At 48.3% G+C, this 17,861-nt stretch overlaps 1 protein-coding gene across 1 annotated transcript in view; it reads left to right on the top strand.

The window, feature by feature from the left end:
* The window catches only part of NIPSNAP2 (nipsnap homolog 2), a 110,029-nt gene that overhangs the window by 79,783 nt on the left and 12,385 nt on the right, over positions 1 to 17,861 (top strand). The window contains exons 8-9 of the mRNA XM_069226932.1: positions 3,261 to 3,355; positions 3,928 to 4,011. Of these exons, the coding sequence (XP_069083033.1) occupies positions 3,261 to 3,355; positions 3,928 to 4,011 (179 nt within the window). The remainder of the gene's footprint in view (positions 1 to 3,260; positions 3,356 to 3,927; positions 4,012 to 17,861) is intronic.

Here is a 17,861-nt window from a genome sequence, read left to right as displayed (position 1 = left end):
TCCAGAACAATCTGTGTCCCACTCCAATCCAGAACAATCTGTGTCCCACTCCAATCCAGAACAATCTGTGTCCCACTCCAATCCAGAACAATCTGTGTCCCACTCCAATCCAGAACAATCTGTGTCCCACTCCAATCCAGAACAATCTGCCCCACTCAAGTCTGGCCCACTCCAATCCAGAACAATCTGCCCCACTCCAATCCAAAACAATCTGCCTCACTCCAAAACAGTATGCCCTACTGGTGGAATCTACTGTACTTCAATCCAAAACAGTCTCTCCGCTTCCCGTATGCCCACTGCAATTTAAAACTATCTGCCCCACTTCAATCTGTGCCACTCCAGTCTGCCCCAGTGCAATCAAAAACAATCTACACCACCTCATCCCAATCAAATTACCCCACTCCAACCCAATCCACACCACTCCAATCCACCCTAATACAATCTGCTGCACTCCAGTCTAAAACGATCTGCCCCACTCCAACCCAGTCCACCTCACCTCAATCCACCCTAATTCACCCTACTCCAATCCACCCCACTACAATCTAGTCCACTCCACTCCAGTCTATCCCACTCCAGCCCAATCCAATCTTCCTCACTCCAATTCAATACACCTGACCCCAATGCACTCCAGTTGTCCACCCCAGTCCATCCTACCACACTCCATTTCGACCCACTCCACTCCATTCCAACCCACCCTACTCCAATACAAAACAGTCTTCAACTCCAATTGTCTGTCTGCTACCCAATCCACTATATGCCACTCCATTCCACCCACACCACCCCAATCCATTCCACTCCAATACAATCCACTTTAATCTACCCTACTCCAGTCCAATCCACCCCACTCCAAACCACTTTAATCTACCCCACTTCAGTCCACTCCTCTTAAATTAAACAACACCACACCAGTCCAGTCAACCCTCAACCCCACTCCAATTTTGTTTTAATTTTTTTGGCAGTTTTATATAGCTCAAACTCGCCACCCACCCCTGGTATTGGAGCGTTTTACATGAGCACAAGGACACATTCATTTTCTGGTAGGCATGGGGAGATTAAGTGATTTGCCCAGAATCACAGGATGTTGAGCCCACGCCAAGACTCTAACCTGGTTCCCCAGCTCCAGAGTCAGCAACTCTGGCTGTTACGCCACATCCTCTTTCCCAGCCACCTCATGCCAAACCAATCCACCACACAGTCCAATCTATCCCACCCTAATCCACCCCATTCAATCCAATCCACCTCACTCCAATCCAGTCCAGTCCATCCCACTCTAATCCAGTTCACTCCACTCTAATCCAGTTCACCCCATGCTACTCCAATTCATGTTACCTCAGTGCAATCCAAACCACCTCATTCCACTCCACTCCAATCCGGTCCACCCCACTCCAATCCGGTCCACCCCACTCCAATCCGGTCCACCCCACTCCAATCCGGTCCACCCCACTCCAATCCGGTCCACCCCACTCTAATCCGGTTCACCCCATGCCAATCCAATTCATGTTACTGCAGTCCAATTAACCCTACTCCAATACACTCCACCCCATTTCAGTCCACTCTACCCACTCCAATCCACCCCACCTCATCCCAGTTCAGTCCACAACACTCCACTCCACCCACATCCAGTCCACCCCACACCAATTCAATCCACGCCACTCCAAACCACCCCAATCCAATCCACACCACCATCCCATTTCAGTCCACCCCACTACAATTCATCCAACCCGATTCACTCCAATCCACCACACTCTATCCCAATCCAGTATACCCATCCCAGTTCATTCCACCCCACTCCACTGAGTCAACTCCAATCCAAGCCACCCTACTTCACTCCGCCCCACTCCAATCCATTGAATCCAGTCTAATCCACCACACATCACTCCCCCCCAGCCCTATCACTCCAATCCACACCACACACGCCAATCCAATCTACCCCTCTAGTATCCAATCCACCTCACCCCATTTCAGTCCACCCCACACCAATTCACCCCACTCTATTAAAATACAATCCACCCCCCTGCCTCAGTCTACTACAACCCATTCCACCCTATTACACCCCACTCCCCTGTACAACACGCTCTGCCTCTACTCAACACTGCAACACTCTGCTCCCCCTAATCTGAGACACTCCAACAAATTCACTCGACAACACTGTAATCCGCCACTGCACTCTGACACCTCACCCCACTAACCTTTAGACATGCTGAACAGCAGCCATGCTGGTCTACAACATGGCAAAGCATTGGCTTTGCCAATGCATTTTTACCTGTAGAACAATATACTGTTTATGGACTGGGTGATGTATACCCGAGTTACCCACAATTCGTTTGGTAAGTGCAACATGCACATCAATGATCGATTTATCGTGTGCTGTATAGTTGGCTGGACCGCATGAGTTTCTCTATTTTCTGAAATTACTTTTTGTATGCGTTTCCAATCAGTCCTGATGAGGATGCTTCCTAAACAATTGACAGGTCGAAACATCAGCATTTTTTGACTTGTAGACAGCCATATATTGAAAATTGCCTCAATTGTAGTCTTGATTATGGAGAGAAAATTGGAAATTATTTTGCCAATGTTCCAACAGTGTTTCTACTTTGTTGACATTAGTGCACATCTATTCACTTCACTTCGACTACGCCATTCACTGGAGCTCCTTTATATTGTATATTTGAATTTGTTTAATTCCTCTTTAGGACCGTAAAATCTGTTAATGGCAGATGTGTGTACATGTTTGTTACACCAAGGAAGCTCAGGCTTGAGGCTTTCTCAGAGGGAACCGTTGTTCTCTAAATACAATTAAATACCCTGGTTCTCAGGGCTACAGGGATTTCCCATATTTAGAGCCAATTATTCAAAATGGCACTGCTCATCTACCCCACTTACAAGCAACTTCTCTTCTTCATTCCTTCACTGACAGATTATGGTAGTCTGATTTGCATTAGGACTCTGCTCTCTGATCATGAAATGGCAATTGCACTCTGTTCTATGACAGGATCTTATTTCTTTCAATCAAAACCTTCTAGAAATCTCAGGTCTCTTGCTCTTCCTGCTGCCCTATATACCATTTTCTACAAATCTTCTTAATATGTGATAGCTGCTCAGACTTGGTTGTTTTCCAAACATCTCTTGTAGTACTAGGATCACTAAGGAGCATCATATTTTGTTTGAACCAGGTCACGTGGTTTTGCCAAATAAGCTAAACGTGGCACAGAAAATGTTGCTTTGTGAACACACTAAACTTCTTCTTTCCTTCCTTCCAGGGCTCGAGCTATTGGTTATCGGCAAGATAATAATGAAGCTGTTGCTGGATTTTTTTCACAGATTGGACAGTTGTATATGGTTCATCACCTCTGGGGTACACATCTCGTATTGTTATTTGTAATGTTCATCTTTTCACTTTCTTCACTACTTAATTACATAATTTATTCAGAGAGAGTCTTTCGCATGACCTTCAAGGTTTGCCTCACACCCTCTAATTCGTAAAGAATTTTGTACATTGTTTTTTTCGATTTGGTATTGAGTGAGTGTGAAGGAAAGAGTACTGGAGAGAGAATGAAGTACTGCAGATTTTTAGTAATCAGACAGCAACAATATATTGTATACTAATATTTAAATTTTCAGTTTAATATTCAGGTAATTGTCTCAGTAGTACCTTTACGGTGGGTCCATGCTCTTGCTCCAAGTCATGCTTGTAGATTCAACAGACCACCAGATCACTTTGTGTATCGTGTTGGCCTGCCATCCCTGCATTCCATTGTATAGTATTTCCTTCCGCAGTTGGTAATATTGTGAGATGTAGCATATTGAGATTCAGCTACGCTGACTGGGGAGCTGCGTTATTTGAGCTTCTGACTTGTGTCAGTATGTGCTTGAAATATGTTTTTTACTTTGTGTTGATTCTCATTTGATGATTTGTTTTCCTTGCAGCATATCCAGACCTTCAAAGTAGAGATGATACAAGAAATGCTGCATGGCAGAAGGATGGCTGGGATGAATGTGTTTACTATACAGGTAACATATTCTTCTGTTTTAAAAAACAAAAAAGCATCTTTATGCATGGCTTGTGGGCAGGTATCTAAACATTAACTTCAAAGCTATGGTTATAAAATAATAAAAAGCTTTGCAGACACTTCGACCCTGCAGTGTGCACTTTACGGTGCCTCTGCTATTATCTAGTGTGTATGTTCTTATTTAACAGCCCTGCAAAGAGTACTTTTGTTTTACAACTACATCTGGTATATTTTTGTTACCAATACAAATCGTCCGGTGTGTTGAAGAAAAAACACAAGAAATCCAAGCAGAACTGGGCCGCTTTCTACTGCTTACTCCTCAGAAGGACGAGAGCTGCACCATACATCTTGATCTGAGTCGATCGGAATTGGAGCCTATCCCGCAGCTTGTTCCGGCACAACCAGAGATTTTAAGGCCATGCCCCTCCTCTTCAGATCCTTGTCAACTCCCTCTGGTGTGGCTTCGGCTCAGTGGAGCCAAGAGGCTTGCCATCTGGAATACTGCCTCGGCGCCACTGTACACACTGGTTCCTGGAACTGCAACACTGACTTCATCAATGCCAGAAGAGAAAGTGCGCATTGTAACATATGCCTCCGAGACAGTGCAGTTTGACCTCGACAAAGACAGTGCCTGGCTACTGTTGATGCGCCACTTCCTCCACTCAAACTGACACCTCCTCAAGGGAGGGAGAACACATACCCTGCATTTCCTGTTTAGTACTGATTCTGACAAAGATTCTTACGTGGTGATGAGATTGGAGAGCCAGACCATGAAGAGAATTTGTATGATGACTCTCAAGTAGCTAGTGACCTTTAACTTCCCTAAATCGGGGCTCCTCTCAGCCCCTGGTCCTTTTAGTAAAAAGTGCACTTCTTATGCCATGGTGATGCATAGGGCAGCCATAGTCCTTGACCTCCAGCTCTCCACCTTGGAGGTCAAGACCAGTGTCCCGACAGAAATCCTCCTCTCGGGGCAAACATCCACTGTGTGTCTCTTGCTTTTCAATGAGGCACGTACGGATACCTTGCCAAACCTTGCTCCACCCCAGCCAGCCACCAGATCGCAAGACTCCACCAACCTGCCCCGGCCGACCCTGTATTTTTATCTTAGCACCACTTCCCTGAAAGCTTGGCGGTGCAGGCGTCTACAAGCAGGACAAACCCAAAGTCATTCACCAGCTGCTCCCCAGATAGGGAGTCAAAACAGGTGGAGACATTTGGAAATGGTCAATCTCATCCATCTGCTCTTAGATCAGTGAATGCCTCTTGCAGTGCTACTCTCACACTGTGTGATTTTGTGGCTCAAGTCCTCACAGTTAGCCCTGAAGATCTCGGACCTATTCTTAGCCAGGCTATATAGGACGGTGGTGATGCTGCCAAATTCACAATTCTTTGTGGTATGGATGCCACCAATTCCATCGGGCGGTCCATTGGCACTAGTGTTCACCATTCGCCGCCATGATCCATTTTCAGGCAATGTCCAGTCATCCCTCATGGAAACGCCCTTTGATGGCTCTTGCCTGTTTGAAGAAAAGGCAGGTTCCACTGTAGAGTATTTCAAGAAGAGTAGGTGTAAGGAAATGCCTCCTTGGCATGGTTAACCCCTGACTTTTTGCCTTTGCTGATGCTATGTTTTGAATTGAAAGTGTGCTGAGGCCTGCTAACCAGGCCCCAGCACCAGTGTTCTTTCCCTAACCTGTACTTTTGTATCCACAATTGGCACACCCTGGCATCCAGATAAGTCCCTTGTAACTGGTACCCCTGGTACCAAGGGCCCTGATGCCAGGGAAGGTCTCTACGTGCTGCAGCATGTCTTATGCCACCCTGGGGACCCCTCACTCAGCACAGACACACTGCTTGCCAGCTTCTGTGTGCTGGTGAGGACAAAATGAGTAAGTCGACATGGCACTCCCCTCAGGGTGCCATGCCAGCCTCTCACTGCCTATGCAAGTATAGATAAGTCACCCCTCTAGCAGGCCTTACAGCCCTAAGGCAGGGTGCACTATACCATAGGTGAGGGCACCAGTGCATGAGCACTGTGCCCCTACAGTGTCTAAGCCAAACCTTAGACATTGTAAGTGCAGGGTAGCCATAAGAGTATATGGTCTGGGAGTCTGTCAAACACGAACTCCACAGCACTATAATGGCTACACTGAAAACTGAGAAGTTTGGTATCAAACTTCTCAGCACAATAAATGCACACTGATGCCAGTGTACATTTTATTGTAAAATACAACCCAGAGGGCACCTTAGAGGTGCCCCCTGAAACTGTATCTGACTACCTGTGTAGGCTGACTGGTTCCAGCAGCCTGAGACATGTTGCTGGCCACATGGGGAGAGTGCCTTTGTCACTCTGTGGCCAGTAACAAAGCCTGCACTGGGTGGAGATGCTAACACCTCCCCCAGGCAGGAGCTGTAACACCTGGCGGTGAGCCTCAAAGGCTCACCCCCTTTGTTCCAGCACCACAGGACACTCCAGCTAGTGGAGTTGCCTGCCCCCTCCGGTCACGCCCCACTTTTGGCGGCAAGGCCGGAGGAAATAATGAGAATAACAAGGAGGAGTCACTGGCCAGTCAGGACAGCCCCTAAGGTGTCCTGAGCTGAAGTGACTAACTTTTAGAAATCCTCCATCTTGCAGATGGAGGATTCCCCTAATAGGGATAGGAATGTGACCCCCTCCCCTTGGGAGGAGGCACAAAGAGGGTGTACCCACCCTCAGGGCTAGTAGCCATTGGCTACTAACCCCCCAGACCTAAACACGCCCTTAAATGTAGTATTTAAGGGCTCCCCTGAACCCAAGAATTTAGATTCCTGCAACTTACAGAAGAAGAGGACTGCTGAGCTGAAAAACCCCTGCAGAAGAAGAAAGAAGACACCAACTGCTTTGGCCCCAGTCCTACCGGCCTGTCTCCTGCCTTCAAAAGAAAACTGCTCCAGCGACGCTTTCCCCAGGACCAGCGACCTCTGAATCCTCAGAGGACTGCCCTGCTTCAAGAAGACCAAGAAACTCCTGAGGACAGCGTCCCTGTTCCACAAAGACTGCAACTTTGGTTCAGAGGAGCAGATTTAAAGACCCCTGCAATCCCCGCAAGAAGCGTGAGACTTGCAACACTGCACCCGGCGACCCCGACTCGACTGGTGAAGAAACAACGCTACAGGGAGGACCCCCAGGCGACTCCAAGACTGTGAGTAACCAAAGTTGTCCCCCCTGAGCCCCCACAGCGACGCCTGCAGAGGGAATCCCGAGGCTCCCCCTGACCGCGACTGCCTGACTCTGAAATCCCGACGCCTGGAAAAGACTCTGCACCCGCAGCCCCCAGGACCTGAAGGATCGGAACTCCAGTGCAGGAGTGACCCCCCAGGAGGCCCTCTCCCTTGCCCAGGTGGTGGCTACCCAGAGGAGCCCCCCCCTCCCTCCCCCTTGCCTGCCCGCACCGCTGAAGAGACCCCTTGGTCTCTCATTGAAATCTATTGGAAACCCGACGCATGTTTGCACACTGCACCCGGCCGCCCCTGCGCTGCTGAGGGTGTACTTTTTGTGCTGACTTGTGTCCCCCCCCCCGGTGCCCTACAAAACCCCCCTGGTCTGCCCTCCGAAGACGCGGGTACTTACCTGCTGGCAGACTGAACCGGGGCACCCCCTTCTCCATTGAAGCCTATGTGTTTTGGGCACCTCTTTGACCTCTGCACCTGACCGTCCCTGAGCTGCTGGTGTGGTAACTTTGGGGTTGCTCTGAACCCCCAACGGTGGGCTACCTTGGACCCCAATTTGAACCCCGTAGGTGGTTCACTTACCTGCAAGAACTAACAATACTTTACCTCCCCCAGGAACTGTGAAAATTGCAGTGTCCACTTTTGAAATAGCTGTATGTGTTTTATGTAAAAAGTATATATGCTATTGTGATTATTCAAAGTTCCTAAAGTACTTACCTGCAATACCTTTCAAATGAGTTATTACATGTAGAATTTGAACCTGTGGTTCTTAAAATAAACTAGGAAAGGATATTTTTCTATACAAAAACCTATTGGCTGGAATTGTCTGAGTGTGTGTTCCTCATTTATTGCCTGTGTGTATGTTCAACAAATGCTTAACACTACTCCTTTGATAAGCCTACTGCTCGACCACACTACCACAAAATAGAGCATTAGTATTATCTCTTTTTGCCACTATCTTACCTCTAAGGGGAACCCTTGGACTCTGTGCATGCTATTCCTTACTTTGAAATAGCACATACAGAGCCAACTTCCTACATTGGTGGATCAGCGGTGGGGTACAAGACTTTGCATTTGCTGGACTACTCAGCCAATACCTGATCACACGACAAATTCCAAAAATTGTCATTAGAAATTGATTTTTGCAATTTGAACTATTTTTCTAAATTTTTAAAAGGTCCTGCTAGGGCCTGGTGTTAGTCCCTGTTAGCATTTCTTTTAGAGTTTAAAAGTTTTGTAAAAGTTTGAATTAGATTCTAGAACTAGTTTTAGATTCTTAAAAAGTATTCCAACTTTTAGAAGCATAATGTCTAGTACAGATGTGAATGTGATGGGACTCGGCATCACCCCTTACCTCCATCTTAAGATGAGGGAGCTAAGGTCACTCTGTAAAATAAAGAAAATAGCAATGGGCCCCAGAACTTCCAAACTACAGCTCCAGGAGCTTTTCGCAGAGTTTGAAAAGGCCAACCCCTCTGAGGATGGCATCACAGAGGATGAAGATAGTGACTTGGAGGAAAATTCCCACCTTCCAGCCCTAACTAGGGAGAACAGGGCCTCTCAAGCCCTGTCTCCAAATATACTAGTCAGAGATGTTGCTTCCCTCACAGGAGGGATCAACAGCTCTGAAATCACTGAGGATAACTCCAGTGAAGAGGACATCCAGTTAGCCAGGAAGGCCAAAAGATTGGCTTTGGAAAGACTGATCCTAGCCATAGAAGGGGAAAGACAAGAGATGGGCCTAGGACCCATCAATGGTGGCAGCAACATAACTAGGGTCAGAGATTCTCCTGACATGTTGAAAATCCCCAAAGGGATTGTAACTAAATATGAAGATGGTGATGACATCACCAAATGGTTCACAGCTTTTGAGAGGGCTTGTGTAACCAGAAAAGTGAACAAATCTCACTGGGGTGCTCTCCTTTGGGAAATGTTCACTGGAAAGTGTAGGGATAGACTCCTCACACTCTCTGGAAAAGATGTAGAATCTTATGACCTCATGAAGGGAACCCTGATTGAGGGCTTTGGATTCTCCACTGAGGAGTATAGGATTAGATTAAGGGGGGCTCAGAAATCCTCGAGCCAGACCTGGGTTGATTTTGTAGACTAATCAGTAAAAACACTAGATGGTTGGATTCAAGGCAGTGGTGTAAGTAATTATGATGGGCTGTACAATTTATTTGTGAAAGAACACCTATTAAGTAATTGTTTCAATGATAAACTGCATCAGCATCTGGTAGACCTAGGACCAATTTCTCCCCAAGAATTGGGAAAGAAGGCAGACCATTGGGTCAAGACTAGGGTGTCCAAGACTTCCACAGGGGGTGACCAAAAGAAAGGGGTCACAAAGCCTCCCCAGGGGAAGGGTGGTGAGACATCCAAAAACAAAAATAGTAAAGAGTCTTCTACAGGCCCCCAAAAACCTGCACAGGAGGGTGGGCCCAGAGCCTCTTCACACACCAATTTTGGGTACAAGGGTAAAAACTTTGATCCCAAAAAGGCCTGGTGTCGTAGCTGTAGTCAGTCTGGACACCAAACTGGAGACGAGGCCTGTCCCAAGAAAAATACCACTTCTAACTCCACTCCAGCTAACACTGGAATGGCTAGTCTCCAAGTGGGATCAACAGTGTGCCCAGAGCAAATCAGGTGTCACACTGAAGCTACATTAGTCTCTGAGGGTGGGGTGGATTTAGCCACACTGGCTGCCTGGCCCCCTAACATGCAAAAATACAGGCAGCAACTCTTAATTAATGGGACAAGTGTAGAAGGCCTGAGGGATACAGGTGCCAGTGTCACTATGGTGACAGAGAAACTGTTTTCCCCTGGTCAATACCTGGCTGGACAAACTTATCCAGTCACCAATGCTGACAATCAAACTAAAGTACATCCCATGGCTATGGTAACTTTAGAGTGGGGAGGGGTCAATGGCCTGAAACAGGTGGTGGTCTCCTCAAATATCCCAGTAGACTGTTTGCTTGGAAATGACCTGGAGTCCTCGGCATGGGCTGAGGTAGAACTGAAAACCCATGCAGCCATGCTGGGTATCCCTGAACTGGTGTTTGTCAAGACAAGGGCACAGTGCAAGGCTCAGGGTGAAAAAGTAGAGCTGGAGTCTAGAAAAAGGGCCCAGCCTACCAAGAGGAAAGGAAAGACAGCTGGGAAACCAGCTGCAACACAACAAGAAAAAGAGAACCTCGCTTCTCAGGAAGAAGTTCTGCCCTCTGAGGGAACTGAGCCTATGGAGCTGGAACCTTATCAGGTTGAGCTCTTAGGCCCAGGGGGACCCTCAAGGGAGCAGTTGTGTAAGGGGCAAGAAACCTGTCCCTCTCTTGAAGGCCTTAGGCAGCAAGCTGCTGAAGAGTCCAATGGCAAGAAAACTGGAACACATAGGGTCTATTGGGAAGATGGACTCCTGTAGGAAGTTGGCTCTGTATGTGCTATTTCAAAGTAAGGAATAGCATGCACAGAGTCCAAGGGTTCCCCTTAGAGGTAAGATAGTGGCAAAAAGAGATAATACTAATGCTCTATTTTGTGGTAGTGTGGTCGAGCAGTAGGCTTATCCAAGGAGTAGTGTTAAGCATTTGTTGTACATACACATAGACAATAAATGAGGTACACACACTCAGAGACAAATCCAGCCAATAGGTTTTTGTATAGAAAAATATCTTTTCTTAGTTTATTTTAAGAACCACAGGTTCAAATTTTACATGTAATATCTCATTCGAAAGGTATTGCAGGTAAGTACTTTAGGAACTTCAAATCATCAAAATTGCATGTATACTTTTCAAGTTATTCACAAATAGCTGTTTTAAAAGTGGACACTTAGTGCAATTTTCACAGTTCCTAGGGGAGGTAAGTATTTGTTAGGTTAACCAGGTAAGTAAGACACTTACAGGGCTTAGTTCTTGGTCCAAGGTAGCCCACCGTTGGGGGTTCAGAGCAACCCCAAAGTCACCACACCAGCAGCTCAGGGCCGGTCAGGTGCAGAGTTCAAAGTGGTGCCCAAAACGCATAGGCTAGAATGGAGAGAAGGGGGTGCCCCGGTTCCGGTCTGCTTGCAGGTAAGTACCCGCGTCTTCGGAGGGCAGACCAGGGGGGTTTTGTAGGGCACCGGGGGGGACACAAGTCCACACAGAAATTTCACCCTCAGCGGCGCGGGGGCGGCCGGGTGCAGTGTAGAAACAAGCGTCGGGTTCGCGATGTTAGTCTATGAGAGATCTCGGGATCTCTTCAGCGCTGCAGGCAGGCAAGGGGGGGATTCCTCGGGGAAACCTCCACTTGGGCAAGGGAGAGGGACTCCTGGGGGTCACTTCTCCAGTGAAAGTCCGGTCCTTCAGGTCCTGGGGGCTGCGGGTGCAGGGTCTCTCCCAGGCGTCGGGACTTTAGGTTCAAAGAGTCGCGGTCAGGGGAAGCCTCGGGATTCCCTCTGCAGGCGGCGCTGTGGGGGCTCAGGGGGGGACAGGTTTTGGTACTCACAGTATCAGAGTAGTCCTGGGGTCCCTCCTGAGGTGTTGGATCGCCACCAGCCGAGTCGGGGTCGCCGGGTGCAGTGTTGCAAGTCTCACGCTTCTTGCGGGGAGCTTGCAGGGTTCTTTAAAGCTGCTGGAAACAAAGTTGCAGCTTTTCTTGGAGCAGGTCCGCTGTCCTCGGGAGTTTCTTGTCTTTTCGAAGCAGGGGCAGTCCTCAGAGGATGTCGAGGTCGCTGGTCCCTTTGGAAGGCGTCGCTGGAGCAGGATCTTTGGAAGGCAGGAGACAGGCCGGTGAGTTTCTGGAGCCAAGGCAGTTGTCGTCTTCTGGTCTTCCGCTGCAGGGGTTTTCAGCTGGGCAGTCCTTCTTCTTGTAGTTGCAGGAATCTAATTTTCTAGGGTTCAGGGTAGCCCTTAAATACTAAATTTAAGGGCGTGTTTAGGTCTGGGGGGTTAGTAGCCAATGGCTACTAGCCCTGAGGGTGGGTACACCCTCTTTGTGCCTCCTCCCAAGGGGAGGGGGTCACGATCCTAACCCTATTGGGGGAATCCTCCATCTGCAAGATGGAGGATTTCTAAAAGTTAGAGTCACTTCAGCTCAGGACACCTTAGGGGCTGTCCTGACTGGCCAGTGACTCCTCCTTGTTTTTCTCATTATTTTCTCCGGCCTTGCCGCCAAAAGTGGGGCCTGGCCGGAGGGGGCGGGCAACTCCACTAGCTGGAGTGTCCTGCTGGGTTGGCACAAAGGAGGTGAGCCTTTGAGGCTCACCGCCAGGTGTGACAATTCCTGCCTGGGGGAGGTGTTAGCATCTCCACCCAGTGCAGGCTTTGTTACTGGCCTCAGAGTGACAAAGGCACTCTCCCCATGGGGCCAGCAACATGTCTCGGTTTGTGGCAGGCTGCTAAAACTAGTCAGCCTACACAGATAGTCGGTTAAGTTTCAGGGGGCACCTCTAAGGTGCCCTCTGGGGTGTATTTGACAATAAAATGTACACTGGCATCAGTGTGCATTTATTGTGCTGAGAAGTTTGATACCAAACTTCCCAGTTTTCAGTGTAGCCATTATGGTGCTGTGGAGTTCGTGTTTGACAAACTCCCAGACCATATACTCTTATGGCTACCCTGCACTTACAATGTCTAAGGTTTTGTTTAGACACTGTAGGGGTACTATGCTCATGCACTGGTACCCTCACCTATGGTATAGTGCACCCTGCCTTAGGGCTGTAAGGCCTGCTAGAGGGGTGTCTTACCTATACTGCATAGGCAGTGAGAGGCTGGCATGGCACCCTGAGGGGAGTGCCATGTCGACTTACTCGTTTTGTCCTCACTAGCACACACAAGCTGGCAAGCAGGGTGTCTGTGCTGAGTGAGAGGTCTCCAGGGTGGCATAAGACATGCTGCAGCCCTTAGAGACCTTCCTTGGCATCAGGGCCCTTGGTACTAGAAGTACCAGTTACAAGGGACTTATCTGGATGCCAGGGTCTGCCAATTGTGGATACAAAAGTACAGGTTAGGGAAAGAACACTGGTGCTGGGGCCTGGTTAGCAGGCCTCAGCACACTTTCAATTGTAAACATAGCATCAGCAAAGGCAAAAAGTCAGGGGGCAACCATGCCAAGGAGGCATTTCCTTACACAACCCCCCCCCAAACGAAAGAGGATGAGACTAACCTTTCCCAAGAGAGTCTTCATTTTCTAAGTGGAAGAACCTGGAAAGGCCATCTGCATTGGCATGGGCAGTCCCAGGTCTGTGTTCCACTATAAAGTCCATTCCCTGTAGGGAGATGGACCACCTCAACAGTTTAGGATTTTCACCTTTCATTTGCATCAGCCATTTGAGAGGTCTGTGGTCAGTTTGAACTAGGAAGTGAGTCCCAAAGAGGTATGGTCTCAGCTTCTTCAGGGACCAAACCACAGCAAAGGCCTCCCTCTCAATGGCACTCCAACGCTGCTCCCTGGGGAGTAACCTCCTGCTAATGAAAGCAACAGGCTGGTCAAGGCCATCATCATTTGTTTGGGACAAAACTGCCCCTATCCCATGTTCAGAGGCATCAGTCTGCACAATGAACTGCTTAGAATAATCTGGAGCTTTTAGAACTGGTGCTGAGCACATTGCTTGTTTCAGGGTGTCAAAGGCCTGTTGGCATTCCACAGTCCAGTTCACTTTCTTGGGCATTTTCTTGGAGGTGAGTTCAGTGAGGGCTGTCACAATGGATCCATATCCCTTCACAAACCTCCTGTAATACCCAGTCAAGCCAAGGAATGCCCTGACTTGAGTCTGGGTTTTTGGAGCTACCCAGTCCAGAATAGTCTGGATCTTGGGTTGGAGTGGCTGAACTTGGCCTCCACCTACAAGGTGGCCCAAGTAAACCACAGTTCCCTGCCCTATCTGGCATTTGGATGCCTTGATAGAGAGGCCTGCAGATTGCAGAGCCTTCAAAACCTTCTTCAGGTGGACCAGGTGATCCTGCCAGGTGGAGCTAAAGACAGCAATATCATCAAGATAAGCTGTGCTAAAGGACTCCAAGCCAGCAAGGACTTGATTCACCAACCTTTGGAAGGTGGCAGGGGCATTCTTTAAACCAAAGGGCATAACAGTAAACTGATAATGCCCATCAGGTGTGGAGAATGCTGTCTTTTCTTTTGCTCCAGGTGCCATTTTTATTTGCCAGTACCCTGCTGTCAAGTCAAAGGTACTTAGAAATTTGGCAGCACCTAATTTATCTATGAGCTCATCAGCTCTTGGAATTGGATGGGCATCTGTCTTGGTGACAGAATTGAGCCCTCTGTAGTCCACACAAAACCTCATCTCTTTCTTTCCATCTTTGGTGTGAGGTTTGGGGACTAAGACCACTGGGCTAGCCCAGGGGCTGTCAGAGCGCTCAATTACTCCCAATTCCAGCATCTTGTGGACTTCCACCTTGATGCTTTCCTTAACATGGTCAGATTGTCTAAAGATTTTGTTCTTGACAGGCATGCTGTCTCCTGTGTCCACATCATGGGTACACAGGTGTGTCTGACCAGGGGTTAAGGAGAAGAGTTCAGGAAACTGTTGTAGGACTCTCCTACAATCAGCTTGCTGTTGGCCAGAGAGGGTGTCTGAGTAGATCACTCCATCTACTGTGCCATCTTTTGGGTCTGATGACAGAAGATCAGGGAGAGGTTCACTCTCTGCCTCCTGATCCTCATCTGTTACCATCAACAGATTCACATCAGCCCTGTCATGGAAGAGCTTAAGGCGGTTCACATGGATCACCCTCTTGGGGCTCCTGCTTGTGCCCAGGTCCACCAGGTAGGTGACCTGACTCTTCCTTTCTAGTACTGGGTAAGGGCCACTCCATTTGTCCTGGAGTGCCCTGGGAGCCACAGGCTCCAGAACCCAGACTTTCTGCCCTGGTTGGAACTCAACCAGTGCAGCCTTTTGGTCATACCAAAACTTCTGGAGCTGTTGGCTGGCCTCAAGGTTTTTGGTTGCCTTTTCCATGTACTCTGCCATTCTAGAGCGAAGGCCAAGTACATAGTCCACTATGTCCTGTTTAGGCTCATGGAGAGGTCTCTCCCAGCCTTCTTTAACAAGGGCAAGTGGTCCCCTTACAGGATGACCAAACAGAAGTTCAAAGGGTGAGAATCCTACTCCCTTCTGTGGCACCTCTCTGTAAGCGAAAAGCAGACATGGCAAGAGGACATCCCATCTCCTTTTGAGTTTTTCTGGGAGCCCCATGATCATGCCTTTTAATGTCTTGTTGAATCTCTCAACCAAGCCATTAGTTTGTGGATGGTATGGTGTAGTGAATTTATAAGTCACTCCACACTCATTCCACATGTGCTTTAGGTATGCTGACATGAAGTTGGTACCTCTGTCAGACACCACCTCCTTAGGGAAACCCACTCTGGTAAAGATACCAATGAGGGCCTTGGCTACTGCAGGGGCAGTAGTCGACCTAAGGGGAATAGCTTCAGGATACCTGGTAGCATGATCCACTACTACCAGGATATACATATTTCCTGAGGCTGTGGGAGGTTCTAGTGGACCAACTATGTCCACACCCACTCTTTCAAAGGGAACCCCCACCACTGGAAGTGGAATGAGGGGGGCCTTTGGATGCCCACCTGTCTTACCACTGGCTTGACAGGTGGGGCAGGAGAGGCAAAACTCCTTAACCATGTTGGACATATTGGGCCAGTAGAAGTGGTTGACTAACCTCTCCCACGTCTTGGTTTGTCCCAAATGTCCAGCAAGGGGAATGTCATGGGCCAATGTTAGGATGAACTTCCTGAACAGCTGAGGCACTACCACTCTCCTAGTGGCACCAGGTTTGGGGTCTCTGGCCTCAGTGTACAGGAGTCCATCTTCCCAATAGACCCTATGCGTTCCATTTTTCTTGCCTTTGGACTCTTCAGCAGCTTGCTGCCTAAGGCCTTCAAGAGAGGGACAGGTTTCTTGTCCCTTACAGCTCCTCCCTTGAGGGTCCCCCTGGGCCTAAGAGCTCAACCTGATAAGGTTCAAGCTCCAAAGGCTCAGTTCCCTCAGAGGGCAGAACTTCTTCCTGAGAAGAGAGGTTCCCTTTCTTTTGCTGTGTTGTAGTTGGTTTCCCAACTGACTTTCCTGTTCTCTTGGTAGGCTGGGCCATTCTTCCAGACTCCAGCTCTACTTGTTCACCCTGTGCCTTGCATTGTGCTCTTGTTTTCACACACACCAGTTCAGGGATACCCAGCATTGCTGCATGGGTTTTTAGCTCTACCTCAGCCCATGCTGAGGACTCCAGGTCATTTCCAAGCAGACAGTCCACTGGGATATTTGAGGAGACCACCACCTGTTTCAGGCCATTGACCCCTCCCCATTCTAAAGTAACCATTGCCATGGGATGTACTTTTCTCTGATTGTCAGCGTTGGTGACTGTGTAAGTTTTTCCAGTCAGGTATTGGCCAGGGGAAACCAGTTTCTCTGTCACCATGGTGACACTGGCACCTGTATCCCTCAGGCCCTCTATTCTAGTCCCATTAATTAAGAGTTGCTGTCTGTATTTTTGCATGTTAGGCGGCCAGACAGCTAGTGTGGCTAAATCCACCCCACCCTCAGAAACTAGAGTAGCTTCAGTGTGGACCCTGATTTGCTCTGGGCACACTGTTGATCCCACTTGGAGACTAGCCATACCAGTGTTACCTGGATGGGAGTTTGGAATGGAACCTTTCTTGGGACAGGCCTGGTCTCCAGTTTGGTGTCCATGCTGTTTACAGCTATGACACCAGGCCTTTTTGGGATCAAAGTTTTTACCCTTGTACCCATTGTTTTGTGAAGAGGTTCTGGGCCCACCCTCCTGTGCAGGTTTTTGGGGGCCTGTAGAAGACTCTTTACTATTTTTAGTTTTGGTTGTCTCATCACCCTTCCCCTGGGGAGTCTTTGTGACCCCTTTCTTTTGGTCACCCCCTGTTGAAGTCTTGGACACCCTTGTCTTGACCCAATGGTCCGCCTTCTTTCCCAATTCTTGGGGAGAAATTGGTCCTAGGTCTACCAGTTGCTGATGCAGTTTATCATTGAAACAATTACTCAATAGGTGTTCTTTCACAAATAAATTGTACAGCCCATCATAATTACTTACACCACTGCCTTGAATCCAACCATCTAGTGTTTTCACTGAGTAGTCAACAAAGTCAACCCAGGTCTGGCTCGAGGATTTTTGAGCCCCTCTGAACCTAATCCTGTACTCCTCAGTGGAGAATCCAAAGCCCTCAATCAGGGTACCCTTCATGAGGTCATAAGATTCTGCATCTTTTCCAGAGAGTGTGAGGAGTCTATCCCTACACTTTCCAGTGAACATTTCCCAAAGGAGAGCACCCCAGTGAGATCTGTTCACTTTTCTGGTTACACAAGCCCTCTCAAAAGCTGTGAACCACTTGGTGATGTCATCACCATCTTCATATTTTGTCACAATCCCTTTGGGGATTTTTAACATGTCAGGAGAATCTCTGACCCTATTTATATTGCTGCCACCATTGATGGGTCCTAGGCCCATCTCTTGTCTTTCCCTTTCTATGGCTAGGAGCTGTCTCTCTAAAGCCAATCTTTTGGCCATCCTGGCTAACAGGAGGTCATCTTCACTGAGAGCATCCTCAGTGATTTCAGAAATGTGGGACCCTCCTGTGAGGGACTCACTATTTCTGACTAACACAGTT

The sequence above is a fragment of the Pleurodeles waltl genome, chromosome 3_2 (assembly GCF_031143425.1).
Source record: "Pleurodeles waltl isolate 20211129_DDA chromosome 3_2, aPleWal1.hap1.20221129, whole genome shotgun sequence".
Lineage (NCBI taxonomy): Eukaryota > Metazoa > Chordata > Amphibia > Caudata > Salamandridae > Pleurodeles > Pleurodeles waltl.
This window is presented reverse-complemented; position numbering and strand designations above follow the sequence as displayed.